A 21633-nucleotide genomic window follows, 5' to 3' on the forward strand; every position below is an offset into this window, starting at 1 on the left:
GATAAAACTATTAGGAGCTTCAGAAAACCAGTCTTAGATCAATATAGCAGTGCGGTGTGTAGGGAATGAATGAAGAAAAAAGCAAAAAATCCATTGACGATATCTGCATTCTGTATCCTCAGAGTATTGATGGGCATGTCGATTGGAAAACCAGAAGGAAGGAGCAGCATTTTAAAGTGTTCACAATGATAATTTTTTGGGTGGAAAAAATTATTTGGTTGAGTAGTCACATCTGTTGGGACTTTATAAAGAGCTTCAAAAAATGTAGCTATTCAAGCAAAGAGAAAACCACAATGCAATGTAAATGAAAGAGCATATTCTCAATATATCATTTGATATTCTAAGGTTGTGTATTTCCACCTGAGGTAACAATTATTATTGTGGAGAGGCTAGCTAAACCTTGAACTGGGATCTATAACAGGATGGCACTTGGGCAATAGAAGACCACAAATTATACAAAAAAACAAACATATTTGAGGTTGTACCCACTACTACACCATGCTCCCACTTATAGCTTATTATATTTGCATTTTATGCCACATTTTTGTTCTCTTTGGTGATCTGATGTTTTTATTCCCACAGATTGTTTTGTTTTTAGAAAGTGTTATTTGTAAAATACAAACACTTTACAGTCAAAATGACTGAGTCTCCCCTGTATTGTTTCATATAGCTAACCTTAGCAATTATGGGTCAATGGATATATTGTACGGTAAAAAGTTTAAAAGTGAATATGGCTTTCTAAATTCTTCATGGCAGTGAAGATGTGGCTCAAAAAAGTCTTTTTGGCAGGAGCCCCATTGCCGATATCTCCTCTGTGCACACAGTAGTCGTATAGTGTGGGCAAAATGACAACTGAGCGGGACAAAAATAACAGATATATTGCAGTGCTTGATGAATCACGCAAAGCATTTCAAAATCAATCAGGATTTTAAGCGTGTTCCAGTAAGCCACCAACTTTATTGAGAGTCCCATTTCAACTGGATGGCATTTTTATTTTCTCTGCTTTCTATCCACCTTGATATTCATGCCATTCATGTCCTCTGAAAAAAGCCCTAACCAGGAATCATTGGGTCTTGTCAGCCTGTAGGAAAGTTAGACCATCAAAGATAATTGCATGCTAATGTTCAATAAGCCTTGTAAGTCGCTGCAGATAAGTGTGGCTGCCAAACAGTCTTGCCAGGGGAAAGCACATCTAATCCCTTGGCTGTGGCCGGGGAAATTTAATACAGAGCTCCTTTGGCCAGCGACTTCCAGTGTGGTGGTAGAAACAATTACACAACAGCCCACCAGAGCACAATTAATGAATAACTCAGGAGCTGCCTAGTGTACACGTTCTAACAAAGATGTATCTACCCGCTAGCTGTACAAACAATTAAAACTTGTATGGATGGAGAAGTGGCCTCTTTGTTTGAGTGCACTGGACAATGACGTTTATGCAGAAGGATCCTGTTCTGGCATGACCAGAAAAATTCATCATTTTCACCCCTCCAATATCTTCTGTTTACATTGGTGCCTGTATCTGTATAATAGCTAATTAAAATATGTCACAAGATAGAGCAGGCTATTTTGTTCTTTAAACATAATATGCATATTATTTTATGTGTATTCTTCCTCATCACGCAACTGGTAAGCCTATATAAAGATATACAGTTCCGAACATCATCACCTCATCTTTATTTTTTTAATTAACTCAACATAACGCCTGGAATCGTGTTACATCTTTAGAATGTCCAGGTAAATATCTCAAGCTGATTTGATGGAGAACATGAATGAGAACAATAAATTGCCACATAATGGGATTTGGGGGGGGGGGGGGGGGGGGGGTCCATTTTAATGTAGGCAAGTACTTAACAGTATGCAATGGAAGACTCAGCAGCATCATGTGTGTGTGACCTGTGTTTACAGCTTGGCTACTGTGATGATGGATGCTGTTAAAACCGTTTTTGTGTTTGTGCTTTTGACTTGTTTATATTTAAAACTGAGCAAAACACTGAGCAGGGGCACACATATAAACCACTAACCCGAGTCAATGCGCTCACAATATTGTTCCTGGGCACTTACGGAACCTAGATATTAGCTGCGAGCTCTGGAGCGGAGTTAGCAGTATGCTCACAGGCAGCTAACGGCAGCCTCTTTCTAACGTCAGTGCTGACTGACAGCTCACCACGGACCACCACTGTGGCCACAATAGAGGAAATACTTTTCCTTTCCAGGAGCTGTTCAATCTAAAAATGTAATGGATTTGTTCTTGGATGTCGAGAAATTATCCCTGAAGATTTCATGCAATGTGGGTCAGTAGTTTTTGTGAAAAGTTGGTAAAATACATACATACATGTTCATCCAGGGTGGAAAACAAGCCGGGTCCATGCCTGGGATGACCTGTCGATGGACGGGCCTGTGGGGACCTGCATGATATCACACCATTGTGTTTCTTAAGTACTGCATTTGCTCCAATTCAAAACCAGCACTGTAGTGACCTGAGGAGCTAACATAACCAGTGTTTTTACAATCTACAGAAAGTGTTTTGTGAAAGCCCAAATGTTTAATGTACAAAAGCATGTACATTGTTTGGAACAAATGAAACTGTGAAAAGGGTTGACATTTTTATTTAATTATATAAAGTCCTCTTTCCTCAATAAATGCTTTGGAATCAAAGTTCTCATCCGATATGGGTGTCTGTGGCTTCCACATGAACCCTTTTCAGGTGTGATTATTGACTCTGATTTTGTGATTTTGAAAGCCCTTATTGAATTTTTGCTCTTCTCAATGAGAAGCAGGTGATGGCGTGAGCCTCTCCCCTCTCCCAAAGCACTCAGGCAGCAGTCGCTTCAAGTTGCAGTCAGAGCAGGACGTGTTCACCCCATATTGAAAATTAATCGCAAATGCATGAAGCTGCTTTTGGCCGAACCCGCTCTGGCTTACAATCAGTAGTTCTAAAAATGTAACTTTTTGGCCTAAATGTAAAACGTTGTGTGGCGGAAACCTAACACTGCACATCACCGTGAACACACCATCCCCACTGTCAAACATGGTGGTGGTAGCATTATGCTCTGGGGGTGCTTCTCTTCAGCAGGGACAGGAAAATTGGTCAGAGTTGATGGGGAGATGGATGGAGCCAAATACAGAGCAATCTTGGAAGAAAACCTGTTGGAGTCTGCAAAAGACTTGAGACTGGGGCGGAGGTTCACCTTCCAGAAGGACAACGATCCTAAACATAAAGCCAGGGCTACAATGGAATGGTTTAAAACAAAACATAGTCATGTGTTAGAATGGCCCAGTCAAAGTCCCGACCTAAATCCCATTGAGAATCTGTGGCAAGATCTGAAAACCGCCGTTCACAAACGCTCTCCATCTAATTTGACTGAGCTTGAGCTGTTTCGCAAAGAAGAATGGGCAAAAATCTCAGTCTCAGGATGTGCAAAGCTGGTAGAGACATACCCCAAAAGACTTGCAGCGTGTAATGTGACAAAATGTGGAAAAGTTCAAGGGATATTAATACTTTTGCAAGCCACTGTAGATTACAAGCAAAAATGAATTCACTATCAGTGTCTTCGTTGATTGGATGGACTGCCTGTGTGTTAGTCTTGATCTTTTTAGGGGTTAATGTCTGGCTATTTACATTCATCCACTAAGCCTTAAAACAAATTATAATCGATCTGGGGTGTGATGAAAAGGGTGGTCCTACTGCAAATTGAAATAAAAAGGTGGAAAGGACAGCAGAATCACAATAGCCCCTTCTCACAATGTGTGGTGCAATACATAACTGACATTTACCCCTATGTTTCAGATTTGCAAGCAGACTAAGGCGCTAATAAGTTTTCCGTGATAATATAGTCAGACACAGACTTCTTGTCAGTCTTCACTGTGAGCTGTCAGTGGATGGAAATAGTCTTTTTTTTAATAGTTCCATACAGGCGGGAAACAATAGTTGACAGTCATCTGCACAGAAGAATCAATCTGTATGTTGTGCTTGCTCTTCTGCATGTGGGCATGTAGATTTAGAGTCCTCTTTGCCATGCTGACTTAATAGCTATCTTGTTGTGAACTCAATGGAATTATTACTCATTGTAGTATATGAAACAAACATAATCTTGGTAAAAAGAGAGGATTGACTTGGACTGAGTAATGGTCCCCCTACAACTGCTCAGTTCATTTTTAATCAAGGCTATCTTTTATCCCTCTCCCTTCTATCCTGCTCAAATCCTGTCCAGGGTAGCAGGGCGTTTGAGCCAATGAGAAAATAATATTAAAATAATTATATTTTTAGTGGTTTTTAATAAATGAACAGTGGCATTATATTTAAGCTCAATGTAAATTGTATAAAAAGACACTTTTTATATAATTTCAATATTAAAGTAAGAACACTTACTGAGAAAATGTATAGTATTGAAGTTGGAATTTGCATTATCTTACTGAATTGTGCTGTATGTTTTCCAGGGTGTTAAATTAATTCTCCTTTCATCTGCATCACAGCTTCATTATTGATACCCTCTCTTGTGATTTGTCAGTAACAAGTCATTTATATAAGTCTGATACAGATCTATGTTATTGAGAAAAAGAACAGATCGTAATAACATGAATGCAGTGTTGAGCACACGTGAGTCAGCATTTGCGGCGTACACATTTTTTCAATAGGTGACTTCTAATTGAACCATTTGCTATCTTTAGGAGACAGAGTGAACAAGCCTTGCATCTAAAGGCTCTTAAAGAGTGAGTGCTTTTATAACAATCCAATAATGTTAGTATATTACCTGCTGTGGGCTGTATCTGTGGATGCAAGAAACAGAAATGTTTAACTAACATTGGAAATATTGCCACAATATCTGGGTGGGTGAAAATCATGTATAAAAGTGGATGGCCTCCTCTACACACCAAGCAATAGAAGCAAAAAGGTCAGCTAATTAAAAAAAAGCCATTTCTACTCAGAAAAAACAGTGTACTCAGGAAAGGCAATTAAAAACAAAAAATAGCTTTAAGGGCTTGAGTACCATCAGTGTAGGCTTGTATAGCAAGTAGTTAGCCTCATAGGAAAAACAAAGAAAACAATATTATTAGAGGCAATGTTTATGGTGCTGAAACATTTTCATTAACATTGGTATTGTTGACACGAAATGCAAAAAGTGCCATGATCCCATTATACTCTACATCTCAAATATGTGGTAAAAAGCAGATGATATATATGTTTAATAAAATTACATAGAAAGGTAAAAACAAATTGTGTATTCTTGCACTCTTCTTGTCGAAGTGTTTTTTTCAAAGGTCTATACTTAGGGTTACGGGTTGCTTTAACAAGTTGGATCTCTGTGTTCATGCAGGCTGTGCCCGGGAGCAATGCCTCAGGGTAGCTGAATTTGCTGAAATGTTTCTTACAGACTTCAAAACAATAGTGCCTATCTTCTAAATGAGAACTCACACGAATGTGACATAGTTCAAGGTATATCATGGTCATCTAAATATTTAAAAGAGAAACAAAAGGTACATTTTCAATCCCAACCATAACCCCATTGGAATTCTTGTTATAGACCACAAACCAGAAATGGTATCTTGTGTAGTATCTATGAGTAACAGACATGCCTTGAGACAATCAAGTGCCTCCAGCAGTGACTTCTTGTCATCTTGATGTCTCACACATAAACATTCAACCTGTCACCATGTTCCACCAGTTTAATGGAATAAATTATTTAACCACACCGACAGCTTCAGACATGCCTGTTGTGTGTCACATACAGTCTCCTGAATGACAAATCACATCACCGTCTGACAGGCTGAGAAAAGACAGATACCTAGAGATGTCGTCTTCTGAAGAGGGCATGCACTCTGGATTTTATGTTGTGAGAAATGCACTGTTGTAGAAAGATTAATGCTGTAACAAACAAACAAGTGCTGAGCCTTCTTCCTGTGTATATTGATGTCACTAGATCGCTAGTGTAAGAAGTATTTTTTTTTATAATACCGCAGTGTAATCAAACTTTGCATACTCCTGCACTTCTTAGTAGAGGGACACAGGAGGGAATCCAAAATCCAGCCTACATTTTGGAAGTTTGGACAAAATCTTGGATTTTCTGTTAGTAAGATCATCTGAAACTTTTTTACATCAACATCCTGCTTGTTAAACTCTCCAATCATTTTGTTGTTTCCCCCATTAAAAAAAAAGAAGAAGTAAATACTGGGACTAATGTTTTTTAGCAACCCCCAGGACAACAATCTCACACGTAGAAAAGTGTGTGGTTGCGTGCACATATACGAAACAAAAACACACATACATGCTACCATTCATATGTTCTACCTGTGGGAAGCACAGCGTCCACAAGCCTGCTGAGAAATCATTTCCCAGGCAAGCGAGCGAAGCAATTCCATCTCAGCGAGGAGGGAAAAAAAGGCTTTTTTAATGGGGAAAAATGGGAGGCAGGGGAAGAGTTAGCAGTAGCAGCCAGGATAATTGATGGCAACTGTTTGGGTACAAGATTAAGATTCATGGGTAGGACCACACAGTGGGGCTGAAAACCGCTATGTGCTAGAGGCATGAAGGATATGAGGTAACATTTTGACTGGCCTGCCGCTTTAATTGATAGAGTGTCGTCCCAGATGCAGCGTAAAAAAAGAAAAACTATCAAAGAGGATTTCACTCACTTCTAGATTGGAATCCATAATGGATTCCAACACCTGGACCTGAACTAAGAATGACAGAGAGGGTAAGAGAAGGGTCGGAAAAGGGTGGAAAGCAAGCAGTGGAAACCCAGAGGCAAGAAAAGCTGGTTTGCTTGTGGAAGGTCAGTGGTTCCCATCCACAGTCTGCCTGCAGAAAAAAAAAAAAAAAAAGAGAAGTGTGTGAGTTACATACTTCTACTCATCATCCACTACCCTTGAGGAGCCTTTCAGCAGTGTGCTTAACAGACAACTGCCCCAGTGGAACTGCTCAATAGCCAGCAATAGACACTATTGTTCAGTACAGTTCCTGTTGTGAATGTTACCGACTGGGAAATGTGGGGAAAAAGTGAGAGGAGCCAATGTGACTTTTCCTGCATATTTTAAACATAACCTTCTTACACAATGAGTACATATCTGGCTTTCTATGGGTTTCTATTGATGCTTCACATAGGCAGGAAGCTTACAAAGAGCTCGCTACGCCTATTACTTTGTTATGAGCAATCTTTCTCATAGCAATCTGCAGGTTCACCCTTACTAAAGTATCTGACCCACTGAACTGAATGTGATTTATACTGCAGTGGGAAAGCTTGGGGATATAAAACAAGTCATGCACAAAATCTGTCGTAAAACAGATAAAACGGGGAGGGGACATGGGAAAAAAAACACAGGGGTCAAAACTGACAGGAGATGAGAGGAGACAAAGGCCCATTTATGTTGCCCATACAGCATCCATTTATGTGTTGCATCGGTCATCCACCCAGCAGATTTTTGTTTTCTGTTAAAAAAAAAAAAGAAGAAGAATGTTTAATGGGCTGTTAGCTAAAGCAAAAATATAAATACTGATAAGGTAGCAATTTTGTGGAACATTATTTTCTTTTGATTATTATTAATTAGTGAATATTGACACTTGACGAAGATATGCAAATTAATACAATATTCATGAATTTAAATTGAACTATTAAATAAAAAGAGAAACCTATCCTGATGGCTCGACCTGCACATGTGCTCTATCAATGGTTCATAAAATATTGTGGTTGTGATGAAAAAGATCACTTGAAACAATTTTTTTGATTGTGTTTCTGGTCCATTTTCTGGGAATGGGGGAGATACTTTGATCAAGGTCAATCGAATTCAACATTCTATGAAAGAGGGACACTTTTTACCACTAACAATTTTCCCTCACCCCCTCAATCACTCAAAGAAGTTGTTGCTGTATGAAATCCCAATATGTGTTATTTGCTTTGGAGACCAAACATTCCAATCCTCACCACACAAGTTTATTTCAAGCAGTTGAACAGATTGATTCAGCCATGTTTCTCCTGCCTATGACCCCTATGTGAATGGGGCTATGTGTGAATGTATGTATGATAGAATTGTTCACACGTATTCATTTATTAGTATTACCACCTACATACCTCCACTTTCTTCAGGAGTAGGGCCTCAGAATTGTGTGTGTGTGTGTGTGTGTGTGTGTGTGTGTGTGTGTGTGTGTGTGTGTGTGTGTGTGTGTGTGTGTGTGTGTGTGTGTGTGTGTGTGTGTGTGTGTGTGTGTGTGTGTGTGTGTGTGTGTGTGTGTGTGTGTGTGTGTGTGTGTGTGTGTGCATGATTGCAGATAGAGCTCAAAAAATGTTCACATTTGGCGAGAAGCTCAATAGCTGAAGGGCATCATGAAGAGGCACATGTACTGGGTCATCAGCCTTGTTTCCAACCCTCAGCTAAAATGCTGGCAGACACCTGCACACTAATTTGGAATGGAGGCTGCTCGTTTGACCCTATTGCTCAGCCTATCCACCGTTTCTCTCTTTAGGGAACTATTGGGATATGGACCACCTCAGGGGTTTAATGTTTCTACTATTAGCATATAAAGAGTATAAATGTTACTCCGTATTGTGTAAGCAGGAAGCTTCTGAGACTCGTGGAGCAAAGGCGATGCCGCCGGGGAAATTTATAAACTATCTGTGATTGGGTAAGCCTTGAATTCAGAGAAAATCAGGCCATAAAATGCAGTAAAGATAGATGTATCTGTAGCTGCAAACTGGTAACACATATTTAGAACCACAGGCCACAGCTATTCAAGTGCTTGTTGAAACATATTTCTGTACAGCTGATGATAGGTTAATAGCCAAATGCACTTTGGCATGTCAAAATGATCTTCCAAGGTTCAAATCAAGCCCCTGAATGTGGAATGAAAGTGAATTCAGAGACAGCCTAGTCTGAGACAAATTAGTTGTAGTGGAGATGCCATCTACAACTTTCAAAGGAATGGTCCCAAAAAGACAAAATAAGCAGCACTTTCTCTCTCAGGAATGTTATTGATATCAAAGGTAAGAAGCATCAATGACACAAAAAATTGTTGTTTCTATAAAAAATCTATACAACCTCGGTTTCCTAAAGATCCTCACTGAACCTTAAAGCAGTTGTCCACAGTCATTGAAAACCACACTGGGTAACAGCAGCTATGAAGAAAAAACTATCCAATCGAAGATTTGTCAAAACATATTCTGACCTGATGAGTCTTGATTCCTGCTGTAAACATCCTGCCTTGCATCAGTGATGCAGGCTGCTGATGGGGGTTTAACAATGTGGGGTAAATTTTATTGGCACTCAGGATATTTTGGATTCCATAGTGCCATCTGTGCGTACTACAGTCCACCCGATTATTTATGATGACCATGTCTGTGCCATTATGGCCACAGCTTGCCTTCAGAAGATGGCTATTTCAACCAGAACCATGTTACAGAGCTCCGTTCAAGTTGACCTGATTTTATGAAGTACACCAGGAGATTCATACTATCGGTGTGATGCAGACACATTTGTACAATTGTATAATTTTGGCCCTTGTGAGCAATAGTTCCTGTTCCTTCTTCAATCGCAAATATGAAGAATGAAGCACCTGATGAAAGTAAGTAAAATGGGGCCCAATGGTTACAGACAAGTTGTGCTCAGCAGTGTCGATCTTTATTGTATATTATTTCCATTCATCCGCGAAAGACCACAACTCTGGAAAATGCCTCACACATAAAAGTCAAGTTCAGCTTGACTTTGAACCTTTTTGGCAACATGGGTTAGTTTTACTGAAAATCACTTCTCAGAGTATCTTTCCTCACAGTTTTGTCAAGTGTGTGGCTTCCATGGTCCACAGCTGCTCTCGCACTGACATTTAAGTAGGAAAGCATAGAGGAGGTAAATATCCCAATGCTGACAATATTGAGACTTACTTTATATGAACTTCACATTATTTGATTACATCATAATCATAAGGATGGAAGTAAGAACAGAACAAGTTTGTGTGTTTCAGGGAGGTGGTGAATACTCAATGAATTCATGTCAAAATGTGTTCAGATTGCGAACAGCTTGGAGTTTATTGCGAGTTAAGCCGAGAATGACTTTCCCTCTTCGTAAACTTTATTGACAAATACCGAATTACATTGCTGTTAGAAGATGATAGCAGAGTCAAGATTAGCCATCCACCTCATCCACATTTAATCCAAGCTCAGGAACCCCACAATGTTTGTAGGCACGCCTGAAGCACCATCTCTTGGGGGGGGTATCCCACTTTTCAGCTGCAAACTGAACAGACGCAGTAGCCAAATTTCTCCTGTGCAAAATAATCTTGAGACACTGTATTGTAATGAAAGCTTTGGATGATGCCTCTAGTGCTATTTACTTATAAAATGCATCATAAATTATAGATACAGTATATTGTTCCCAGCATCTCACTAAGCCGGTTTAATTTTGCCCTCCAGTGGATGAAGCATAATTGGTGTAACGGTGGGTTATCAGCAGCTGGTGGTCATGCACTCATGCCCCAGGACAATTGTCCTAACTTAATTATTGACTTACAGAAAATGCTACCACATCCAGTGTATACATATATCTGAATTGATATCTCAGATACTTGATCCCTTTTGGTCTTACAAGCTCTGCCCAGCTGTTATACTCTCCCCTGTTCTGAACCTTCGGGTATTTTTGATTTGGCAGTTGGTGACTCTATATTGGTTCCATGTGTGAATGTGCATGTAAGTAAATGTTTTTTTTTTTTTTTTTTTTTTTTTTTTTTGTGGTTGCTCTGTGCTGTGTTCAGGGAACTTCCTCCTACTTTCCCACTGTCATGTGAGCTCAACGCAAGTCCTTTAAAAGAAAAGGATATCAAAGATGAATAAATGAGCGACTCCTTTGACATGTGGCACCCAATGCATGTAAATTCCTGAAACTAATGGAAGCAGCTGGGCAAATATGTTGATAGTTCTGCTGCTTTCGATTTAAAAAGCATGACGCCACAAAACAACACCACTATGCCTCACCATACGCAGGATTTTGTCTAATCAAATCATATGCAGATGAAATGTGGCTGTTCAAAATAAACAAAGTGACAGGCTGCTGTGGAATTTCTCAAGTTATTTTGGAGAATATGGTCTCTAATGTGATTATCCCATGTTTTACTGTCTGGGTAAAAACCTTAAAGCTATTGATGTCCCATTTGAGCTAGCCTACTCATTGCTGCATTGTGAATCAGTAGATTGTATTTACATGAACCAAGTCTATTTTTTCTTTGGATTTATACTGATGCTTTATGTGGTTTGTTGTAACTTTGACTCAGTTAGTTTGCTGTAAAGGGTCTATAAGCACTCAGTCTGATGAGCTGTGAGTTTTAGGATATGGCCTTTTTTTTTTTTTTTTTACAAGCGACACACACATCTAATTATTTGCAGTGAGTATCAGTGTGCATTGAGCCTACTCAACTTAATGATTATATATACTGTATTTATGACAACATTTCCTGGAGCGACTTTCTTTAACTGCCTTTTCACAAGGTATGTAGCTCAAATGCTGAGTGTTTAGATTTGAAGCCATACAAATAAAAATGCTTCAAGTATTCAGATGGTGTAAATAAAAAAAAATAAAAAAGTGTAGATGCCAATATCACACCAGACATGAAGTTAGCGGCTCGAGGCAAGACATCTGTCTATCAGTCTGTTGGAGCTGGTGAAACGGAGCATCAGGTGTTGTACAGTAATATTACAGAGGAAGGTTATTTTCTCACAAAAGATCCAGGAATCTTGATCTTGAGCAGAGACGCCAACTGTCACATTTTATGTTCATCTGTCATTGCTGTTTCTAGCTGGCAATATTGACAGTCATCATTGTCAAAAGAACTGCTGCATGACTGTTGTTTAGTCCTCTTTAACAATTAGAAAGCAGGAGAGATTAGTAAATCCACTGTTTCTTTATGTTGAGGTGTGAAAACACAGACTGTCACCCTATTGTGCTTAAATACATTGTTTTTTACGTGCACTGATATTGAGCAGAGCCCTGTTGTTCTGCAGACCAACTTGACCAGTTCAGCACGACAGCATTCTATTCATAACTAAAATATACCCAAATTGGCTCCAAAGCTGATCCTTGGCAAAAAGCATGTAAACATAACCATCAGCATCATAGCTATGCAAAGCAAATGCAAATGATAAATGTCACCTTGCTGAAGAGGCAAGCAAAACTATATTAATGCTGATGTTATTTCATTTATTTTGAATCATTGCCTGCTGTTTGTGCTTCCTGAGATATAAATAGTGATTCTCTGTGGTTGTAAATTAAACTGTCACACTTAGTTGACACCTACACCAATATGTTTCTTCCTACTTAGTTTATTTCCTTTATCTTTTGAATCCTCCTAGCTCTCCATCACTTTTCACATGTAAATGTGACAATATCAATTCTTGGGAAATGATTGAGCTTTATCTAACTTGGTGCATTGGAGCCAATCCAAGCTGATCGTTGGTGAAGGCAAAGTACATATTGGACAGGTCATCTGTTCTTCACACGGCAAACACAATACTGAAAGCACAGACACTGCAGGTGAAATAACTTGGATTGGACATGAAAAAAAAGGTGTCAAAGACAGAGTATCACTTCACTTCACACTTTCTGTTCCTGTCCTGTCTTATAGTCAACCACTCACCGCACTGATATATATAGGAAATACACATCCATGGTAACACAAAACTGAGTGTCAATAATATACATTTTGCAAAGCACATTTCTTGTGGTCAATGTAACGTCAAACTTACCTCACACTATACTTTACACTATACTGACAGCAGCATGCTCTGTCAAAAAGAAGTGGAAACTACAGAATCTCGGGTAATGAGGTGTCAGTGTTGGCCAATCACTCCCTGGTGACTCGGTGGGTTTCTCTTGTCTGGAGACAACTTTAATTCCCAGAGAAATAGAAAGAGTTCAGGTGAAGTTTTCAGTTTGAGGCAGGTTTCTCCACAAAAAAATGTTTTCAGTTACTATTTGAACCACTGAAGCAAAAGGACAACTCCTGTTATGTTCGCAGAGATATCTTGACAGCCAATTCAAAGAATTGAAAGAGCTTATTCTCACATGTATTGTGAAAATAATCCCAAGACTATATGGTGGATGTACACTATTTTTATTTTGGTAATTTGATAAGTGGTATCAAAAACACCTCTAATCAAGATATTAATGACAACTTTAAGGTAAGTTGTATTGAAAAACAAAACAACAAAACAACAACCTTCTCATTAAGAGGCCAAAGTTTCAAGGATTACATTTCCTTGCCCTTTTAACATGAATGCCCAGGTATATATGCATCCATGCACTGTTTGAAGAAAAAACATACACAAGTTAGATATCAGAAGCAGAGAAATGTCAACCAGCAGTTGCTTGCTTGTCGTCCCATTTTTGATTGGGTCACAGTGTTCATCAAAGCCTATTCCCTGTTGCTTGACTCAAGGTTAATGGGAAGGAGAGCCTGTCATGTTGTACGGATCATATACCCATCATATAGCCATTCTGAAGTAGCTATAGCATCAGATGTATGCAATGGAAACAGCTTCTGGAAGACCCGGGTACACTGTGGCAGATGCAAGCTATTCTCTGTGGAAAACTCCCATAAGGTGTTGGGACTGTGCACACCAGTAAGGACATGAATGCTAATTTATGGTCGACCATATGGAGACAGCTGCAGCGTTGTTGGTAGGTGACCAAAGCTCAGAGGGCAGTGAGAGGTTAGTGTTACTGGACCATGCCTTCATCACGAACACTCATCTAGTTATTGTTTCTGATGCTTATTAAGCTGCTCAGCAGATGGACGATAATCTAGGCTATGATTACCATCAGAACCAGTGGCTTGTAACTCATACTTAGCTCACGAAGCTCATCTGGAGGGACATTATGGGACAAAGGATGCCTGTGACCTCAACTGTGGTACTTCATTCAGTTTGCCTGACAGAAAATTAGGTGTTTTGCTTTGTGAAAGCTGCAGTTCTGTCTAATCCCTACATGGATATCCTGTTTATTCAAGGCATGTCAGCAAAGCTGAGCTATTGACAGTGTTTACTTATGTAAGTGACATTTGCAACTTTATTTAATTCAGTCAGTTACTTGCTATTGGGATGACCTTTTGCTGGCTTCACTCGCTGAGGCCTATAAACCTCAGAGACTCGCCAGCTTTATAGGCATTCAATAATCGCACAAGGCATTATTGATGAAGTTGTTGTGTGCACAACCTATGAAATAGAAAAGAAGCAGGAATCATGGTCATGTAGTGATTGTGTAATCTTGATGAGGGTGTTCATGAAATTAAAATTGATGAAAATGCAGCTTCGGGCTCTTTGTCTGTCTCCAGAAATTCAAAGTTTTGTTGTGATTGTTTGCTTGTTTGTTTTTAATGCACTGGCAAGGGTGATTGTGTCAAAGATGGTGATAGATGCACTGTGGTCTTTTCTCGTGGCTGTGCATTGGAAGATTTCCTATGAATAAGCGTTTTTACATTATCTGGTTACTCACAAGCTTGTTTAAGTCAAATTATTGCAAATAAAACCAACAAACAACAAAAAACTGTTATGCTTCCTTCTACACTACACAGGTTGAGCCCCATACATTTTTAACAATTGGTTTATGATCTCATTAATTACATATATTGGAAAATCTTGAATTAATATAATTCATTGCCTTAATCTATCACTCCTGAGATAAAATTCCCTGCAAGTACATTCAATCAATTTACTCACATGGCCAGATATACTATACATATGCAACAATGACAGTGAATCTCATTGACATCCCCAGTTTGAAGTGTGCCGCAGTGAGAAATCCATCAAATGGAGGAGGCAGATTTTTTTTCTTTTAATGGAACAACCATAAGCTTTAAACAATATGAAGATTCATCTTCAGCAGTCCATTCCTGCATTCTAGGCAGTATGTTAAGCAGTCAACAACTCACTGTCTCAAAGTGTGCCCGCCTGTGTAGACAGGTTAGCCAAAATAATGAGCAGAGACTACGTTTTTTTCTTTACGGTTATACACAGGCTCAGATGTAACCTGTCGAGCACGGTGACAAATGGATTCAATCATGCAATGCGTAGAGCAGGGATTACATCCTGAGATCTGGTGTTTACATCCTGCCCACGCTCATGCACACAGATGCAAAGATATCACAAGCCGGAGCACCAAACTTTGCAGTTAACCTGCAACAGTTCACACATCTATATGTGCCGCAGAGCACAGATGGTTTTGTGGTGGTTTACTTGGCAGTTAGCTCCATTTCAATATCACACTGAGCTTTCACATTCCATAGTGTTTCAATAGAAATGACACAAAAACAATAATAAAAAAATAAAAAAAATACACTTTTTTCATCACACCAAACAGAGCTGTAAAGCCAGCAAGCTTATTGAAGCAAATAGGTATAAGAAAAAAAGAAAAAAGTAAATTTCACTCGACATCTCATGCCACAATGCCCCTTTCCTCTGATCTCAGCGCCCTGCCCCAAGGGTGCAATAACAGTTTATTACACCTATCTTCACTTTATGACCCCACCCCCCCTCCGTACCCTGCTTCCCTCAAGCCCACGCTAACTGTTATTGAAAACACCCAGGTCTGCCGTATATCATTCCTGAGCAGAACGGTATGTTGAGCGCAAGCTGGCTAGTCAGCGCTAACTCATCTGGCAATTGTTCAGGTTACATTGAAATGGTTCCACTTATCTAATATCTACTTTGACGTGGAATTATTTAAACGGGACACCATTTGTCTTTACAGCTTATCCTTCCCGTAGGCTGAATTTTCTTTCACTCATTTGTATCTTTTGAATAATGGTGGATATTGATTAGGCTATGGAATTGAAAGTTGTTTTTCTTTTCTTTTTCTTTTTTTTCCACATTGCACCATTGCACAAAAAATTATATGCTTGACTTTAGTTTTGTGGCTTTGCCAGCTGATAGAGTAAGCTGCTCTCAAAGAAAGGAGTATAAGATAGAGATAACATTTTTAGGATCTCAGATTGAAATACAAAGTGTCAGTAAAAATCTTTGGAAGTGGATGTGTTCAGAGAGAGGGGTAACCACTCATGGGTGACAGTGTGACAAGACCCAGGGAATGACCCGTCGCCCCTCCGTCACTGTGATGGCTTCTCTGTTATCAAGCATGAAGATGGTGCAGGTGGGAGAACCATAATACCAAGATAATACAAATGAAACTAATGCTTCAAAATTGCATATGTCAAATATATGTCATATATGTCCCTTATGTTTCAGGTCCAGTTGATTGACAGTAAAGGCTGTAAATAACTGGGAGATTTACAAGACGATTATGTGTTGGTTGCTATTTGCTTTACAGATAAAATATATGTTAACTCCAATTATGCTTATACCATAAGTATTTATAGACTTTTTTCTCAGTCTCTGTCCATGAATGCCTCTATGATGGTGTTTGTGCTTGACGAGGTAATACACCAGCTGGTGTATTAGGGCAGATGGCTTGTTTAGTCCTGGGTGAGCAAGGTGGAAATAGTCCTCTTTAATTACATGTCAAGCGAAGAGCCCAAGTAGCCACTAAAGAGCTCTCATCCACCCTATCGTTAAGTCTTGATGTGCAGTAGGGTCTACTAACTTCTTCCATGACCAGAGCTGTCAGTGTGTGGACTGCTAGATTTTAGGAGTGGAACAGAAAACATCGGATCCCTTTTACCATTCCCACAATGAAGCAAAGTTTAAAATGTTTTTGTTGGTAGATGTTAGGGGAAAAAAACAAAAAAACAACAACAAAAAAAACCTAAAACTTCTACGGACATCTTAATCAAAGTACTTGTGCTTCCAGATTGATTGATTGATTGATTGATTGATTCCTTCATTGATTCCTTGATTCATTCATTCCCCAGAAACATCTCTAGAGGTATTGGAGTGACTGTGACTTCTAATATTTTTCATTTTGTGAATAAAATATTTGGAAACTGAAACTTTCTAAAACATGCTTTATTCATTCCCTTTTTGGCTGTCACTCATGTAGTCATCCCATATATTGGTACGATAGAACCACTTGGGTAGTGATTTTGGTTTAACAACTTTACTGAACAAAAGCTCTTCATCTAACCTATATAAAAAAGAAATAGCTTTATTAACACTGTTGCATCTTTTGTTTTCCCCCTTGTGTCTTTGTATTCTAGTATGTGCTGGCACGGAGAACAAGCTGAGCACGCTATCGGACCTGGAGCAGCAATACCGCACACTGCGGAAATACTACGAGAATTGTGAAGTTGTGATGGGAAACCTCGAGATTACAAGCATCGACCGCAGCCGAGACCTCACATTCCTCAGAGTAAGGACAGAACTAAATAATAATAACCAGAATTCATTAGTATTTGTGTTTGCATACCAATACCTGTCCACTCACTATTCACTTGTGTTTAAACTGTCCAATTTTTTTTTTTGTTCTTCAATGAAGTGAAAAGTTCAGGATTTGAACTTCTTTTTAAACCTATGTTTCAAAGAGGCTTGTGTTAAAATCTTTCTCTTACCAATCAGCACTCGGATTAATGCCTCCATAGCCAATGATAAGCAGATAGGGAAGTTATTCTAATCAGGGTTAATCAAACCTGCTCTCGTGTAAGCGTCTCAGTGATTGTACGCTCGCTCCATTGTAGTCACTGCAGAATAATCCAAATCAAAATAACTTGATCCGGCAAATCTGTTTTTTAAAATTAACATCAATCCCAAATTGTCAAGTAGTGCTGCATCATTGAGATTCCAGGAAAAAAAAAAAAAGTTTGAGAGAGTTATAAGCAGTTTTACAGCCATTGTATTTCATTTGAATCTGTCTGGCTGTGATAAGCAGGAGTATGAGGTACCAGCATTATCAGCGCTTATAAACATAAGGCTGAAGCTAGAGCTGAGAAGAACAAGCTTACTTAATTGCTTACTTTTCTTAGTTTGATTTATGCACACAAACAGTGTCATAGCATGGAAGCGCTCAGTTCCTGAAGAGCCAGAAAAGTAACAGCATGGTAATGATAAGTTAAAAAGGGGTTATCGCAGTATAAATTGCATGAGAAAGCCCCAGACTTCTTTTTTTTTTGGGGTGGGGGGGTGAAGTGAGCTTCTCCAACTGACCTCTGTTAGCCCCCCACTTCTCATGGACATCATTTTGGACCGCACTGGCTCCACTCTGCACTGCTAACGCCAACCATCTCCAATTGATTCCAGTTTATCTGGGGGCCCTGGAGCTCCCCTGGTGCTAAGCTGAGGTGCTGAATGCATTAATGGGTCAATATTGCCATGTGAATGAACTGGGTTGAGGGGAAAGCATGTCCTCAATAATGCATGCTGTGTTTTTATACATTTCTTTTTACAGCGATGATTTATGTAATCATAGCAAACTTGTTTACATCATTTTAAAAAGAAAGAATTGTCTATCGTTGAGTATTTACTTTGTGTGGACCAAAAGGAAGAAAAAAAAAAAGATTGATCAAAGCACAAAAACAAAACAGCATCATTAAGTGCATTGTGCAAAGCAATTCTGATAACACCCCCCGCGATGTAAAACAAAACCAAGATGATATTAAAAAAGCTGGAGCAATGGATGGTAACGTGCTACCATTAGACTCCTGCAGAGGTAATAGGCCCAGCTGACTTAGTTGAGACAAAAAAAAAGATTGCGGTGGGGGTAGACATAGTTGGGCTGGAGTGTGATTCTTGTTTAACTACACAGAACCACAGGCACTTTAACACATGCTCCTGTCTTACTTAAGGTGTGCCTTTCGCACAATGTCACCTGTCCTAACTAGCATTACATAAAAGCAGTGTCTGTAGGTTGAGGTTGAAGGTGCATCATTGCAGTCTTATCCTCACATGCCCACGTTACACCACCAATCATTTATGAAACAGCTCCCTGTGGCACCAACTTGCCAGGTTCCTACACCTTTCCATGGTTGGCAATTAATATGGGTTAATTGAAGATGCTAATTAGGAACACAGGGTGCCAAACAGCAAGGGAGCAAGAGAGCAGGGTGCAGTATGTATTTTTAGATTTTTTTTTTATTATTATTATTATTATAAAACACTTTAATAACACATTTCCCCTGGGAAGTGGAAAATATTCACCTTGAGGTAGAAAAAAAATGAGTAAAAAGTAGAGGAAAAAAGTATTGTGCAGCAGCTTACCATACCACCTGTCTCTGGGAGGTGATTGAAACTGATGCTTGTGCATTGGCTCTTTCTTTTGAAGATAGCCAGGAGATTGATGGCTGCCTCCCAAAGCCCCTCAGACAGCTTTAGCAGTAAATAGAGTCCATCTTCTAAACTGCCTCCACGACAGATGAATCAACGCTTGCTCTGTGATTAATAACTGCATTTCACCACTGAGGCTTTCTCCCCCTTTCTCACATATGCACATTTACACCAACAGCTCAGCAGTGAGCGTTACCCACATGCTGTATTTATGTTGTCAGTGTTTAAATCACCGCTAAATCCATATCCTCATTCCTTTGAATGCTTCCCCCATATTCTAAGCAGAACATGCATTTGCATACAGAAATTGAAATGACAAGTTGTACCCATATTCTAGGGCGACATTTTCTTTTTTGTGAATGGGACACAGAGGAGAGCAAACACACACACACACACACACACACATGCACATGTACTGTGCATCTTTCTTTCCCCTTATGCCATATTCTCCTGTGAGCTCAAACAGATCTGTGGTGATAAAATATTAATTTCTCTTATCCTCCCCTCCTCTTGGTCTCAGTCAGTACTCACACCCATACAGTCAGATCAGATAGTTTGTCTAGCAGTTGCAAACATTAGTAATCATGTATGGCCTCATATCCCCCACCCCCAACTCATATATAAATGAGGTGATCCGCTTGCTTATTAGCTCAGCACCAGTTCTTTGACAACCTTTTTGTTAAAATCAGCCACTATAAAAACAATCTTGTTGTTGATCTTGATGTTTTCACCTGGTGTTGTACTATTAATGTCAAAAGAGACTGAGAAAGACAGCCAGAACACTGTGGTCACAGTTGTAAAAACACATGCTACTCTCCTATTACCCATCTCACACTGTCTTTGTTTTTTTTGTTTTTTTACTGAATTGTAACATGGTATCAAAAGTTTGATTTTAATCTAAAGTTGCCTTACATTTATTTTATTTTGTATAATGTTTTATTGACCTCAGGGTTGTAGGGAGCTGACGGCTGGGAAGACCTTGGCTCGGTCGCCAGTCCAGTCTAACCCAAACCTACAGAGACGGACTGTCACACAGACTCACGTACACAACTATGTTCAATTTTCAGCCTCAAATGTATGCATTCAGGCTTTGAGACGAAACCAGAAATCCAGGAAAGGAACTTATGTATGCACAGAGAGAACATGGACACCCCATAAAGAGATACTTAAAGCCAATCCCAGACTCGAGCCTTCTTGCAGTGAGCCAAGAGTGCTAACCCACTCCAATGTCCCCAACCATTTTTCTTCTTTTCCCTCAGAGTGGATCAAAATGTACATTTTGCTATAGTCATCAAAATCATATTAACTATGTAATCTATCTCTCTATTATAGCCATACCTTCATATTTTACATTTCAATGACACTTTCGCCAATGTTTGTGTAATAAAAGGGGCTTGTATGAAGCGACAGCGGTGGTCTATTACTGCGGTCTTTAGTGACACTTCATCAAAGTGTTCACTTGATCCTGTGCTTGTTCAATTGGCTGTTAGCTTTGATGCGTATCAGATGGAAACCACTGCACCAGTGACGAGGAACAAGGCAAAGGGTGCCAGGGGATTAAACACTTCCAATTATCTAATCAGAGAAAATAATTATTTAAGAGCAACAGCAAACAAAACTTCTTTTATATATATATATATATATATATATATATATATATTTTTTTTTTTTTTTTTTTTTTAACATAGGCAGCAGAAGGGATTATCTTCTCTCCCTGCACTTCTGTACCAAGTTGACTCGGTGTTATGCTGTTTTATATCATACAGGAAAGGACAGCTGTCGGTTGGTAGATACTGGGAATCAAGAAATCATTTTCGTTTTAAAAAACAGACAATTAAGTATTTTGCAGTGGACTTTAAAGGCCAGAGAAAAACTGCTGTGCATTGGGCACTATCTGAAGTCCAATTCATAACCCATGACAACAAGAAGAAAGTTCGGCATACCAGGGTCTTGCAGAACATAATGACATAATTTTCTTTGGCCTCTGGCCAAACAGATTATGTTGGGCAGTGCCAAACATCTGGGCCGAAGTCTCTCGGTGACTGTAAGCCATATGAGCCCTGAAGTGCATTTAGCATGTAGCAATGTAGCACAGACCAGTGTTCGTGATGCCCTTAAATGCATCACACAGAGTTGTCAGCTCCTGCAGTTAAAACCGGACCAACATCGCAGCTTGGACACAAACTCCATTTTTTTACTGCAATATTTCAGTGACATATATTTCTGAAAGCATTTGAAGCAAGAAATATGCTGTGCAATTGAAAAATTCCAATCAGCTTCACAGAATGTGTGAGGGGGCGTGGCCTGCGAGTTTGAGTGCTTGTTTTCTGGAGTATGAACTATCCTGCCGAACAAGCATCTTCTTTGGCATCTGGCTGGCCTCACAGCCAAACTTTTCTTCTTGTTCTTATGGGAGTATTTAGGGGTCTTGGGGCTGCTTCTAGTAATCTCAACA

The 21633-nt window shown here is 39.4% G+C and overlaps 1 protein-coding gene across 1 annotated transcript in view; it reads left to right on the plus strand.

Moving 5' to 3' along the window:
• Nucleotides 1–21633, plus strand: part of erbb4b (erb-b2 receptor tyrosine kinase 4b) — a gene marked incomplete at both ends in the record, with an annotated part of 291115 nt that overhangs the window by 115301 nt on the left and 154181 nt on the right. The window contains one exon of the mRNA XM_080497752.1: nt 17120–17271. Coding sequence (XP_080353878.1) covers nt 17120–17271 — 152 coding nt within the window. The remainder of the gene's footprint in view (nt 1–17119; nt 17272–21633) is intronic.

The sequence above is a fragment of the Blennius ocellaris genome (assembly GCF_963422515.1).
Source record: "Blennius ocellaris genome assembly, chromosome: 6".
Lineage (NCBI taxonomy): Eukaryota > Metazoa > Chordata > Actinopteri > Blenniiformes > Blenniidae > Blennius > Blennius ocellaris.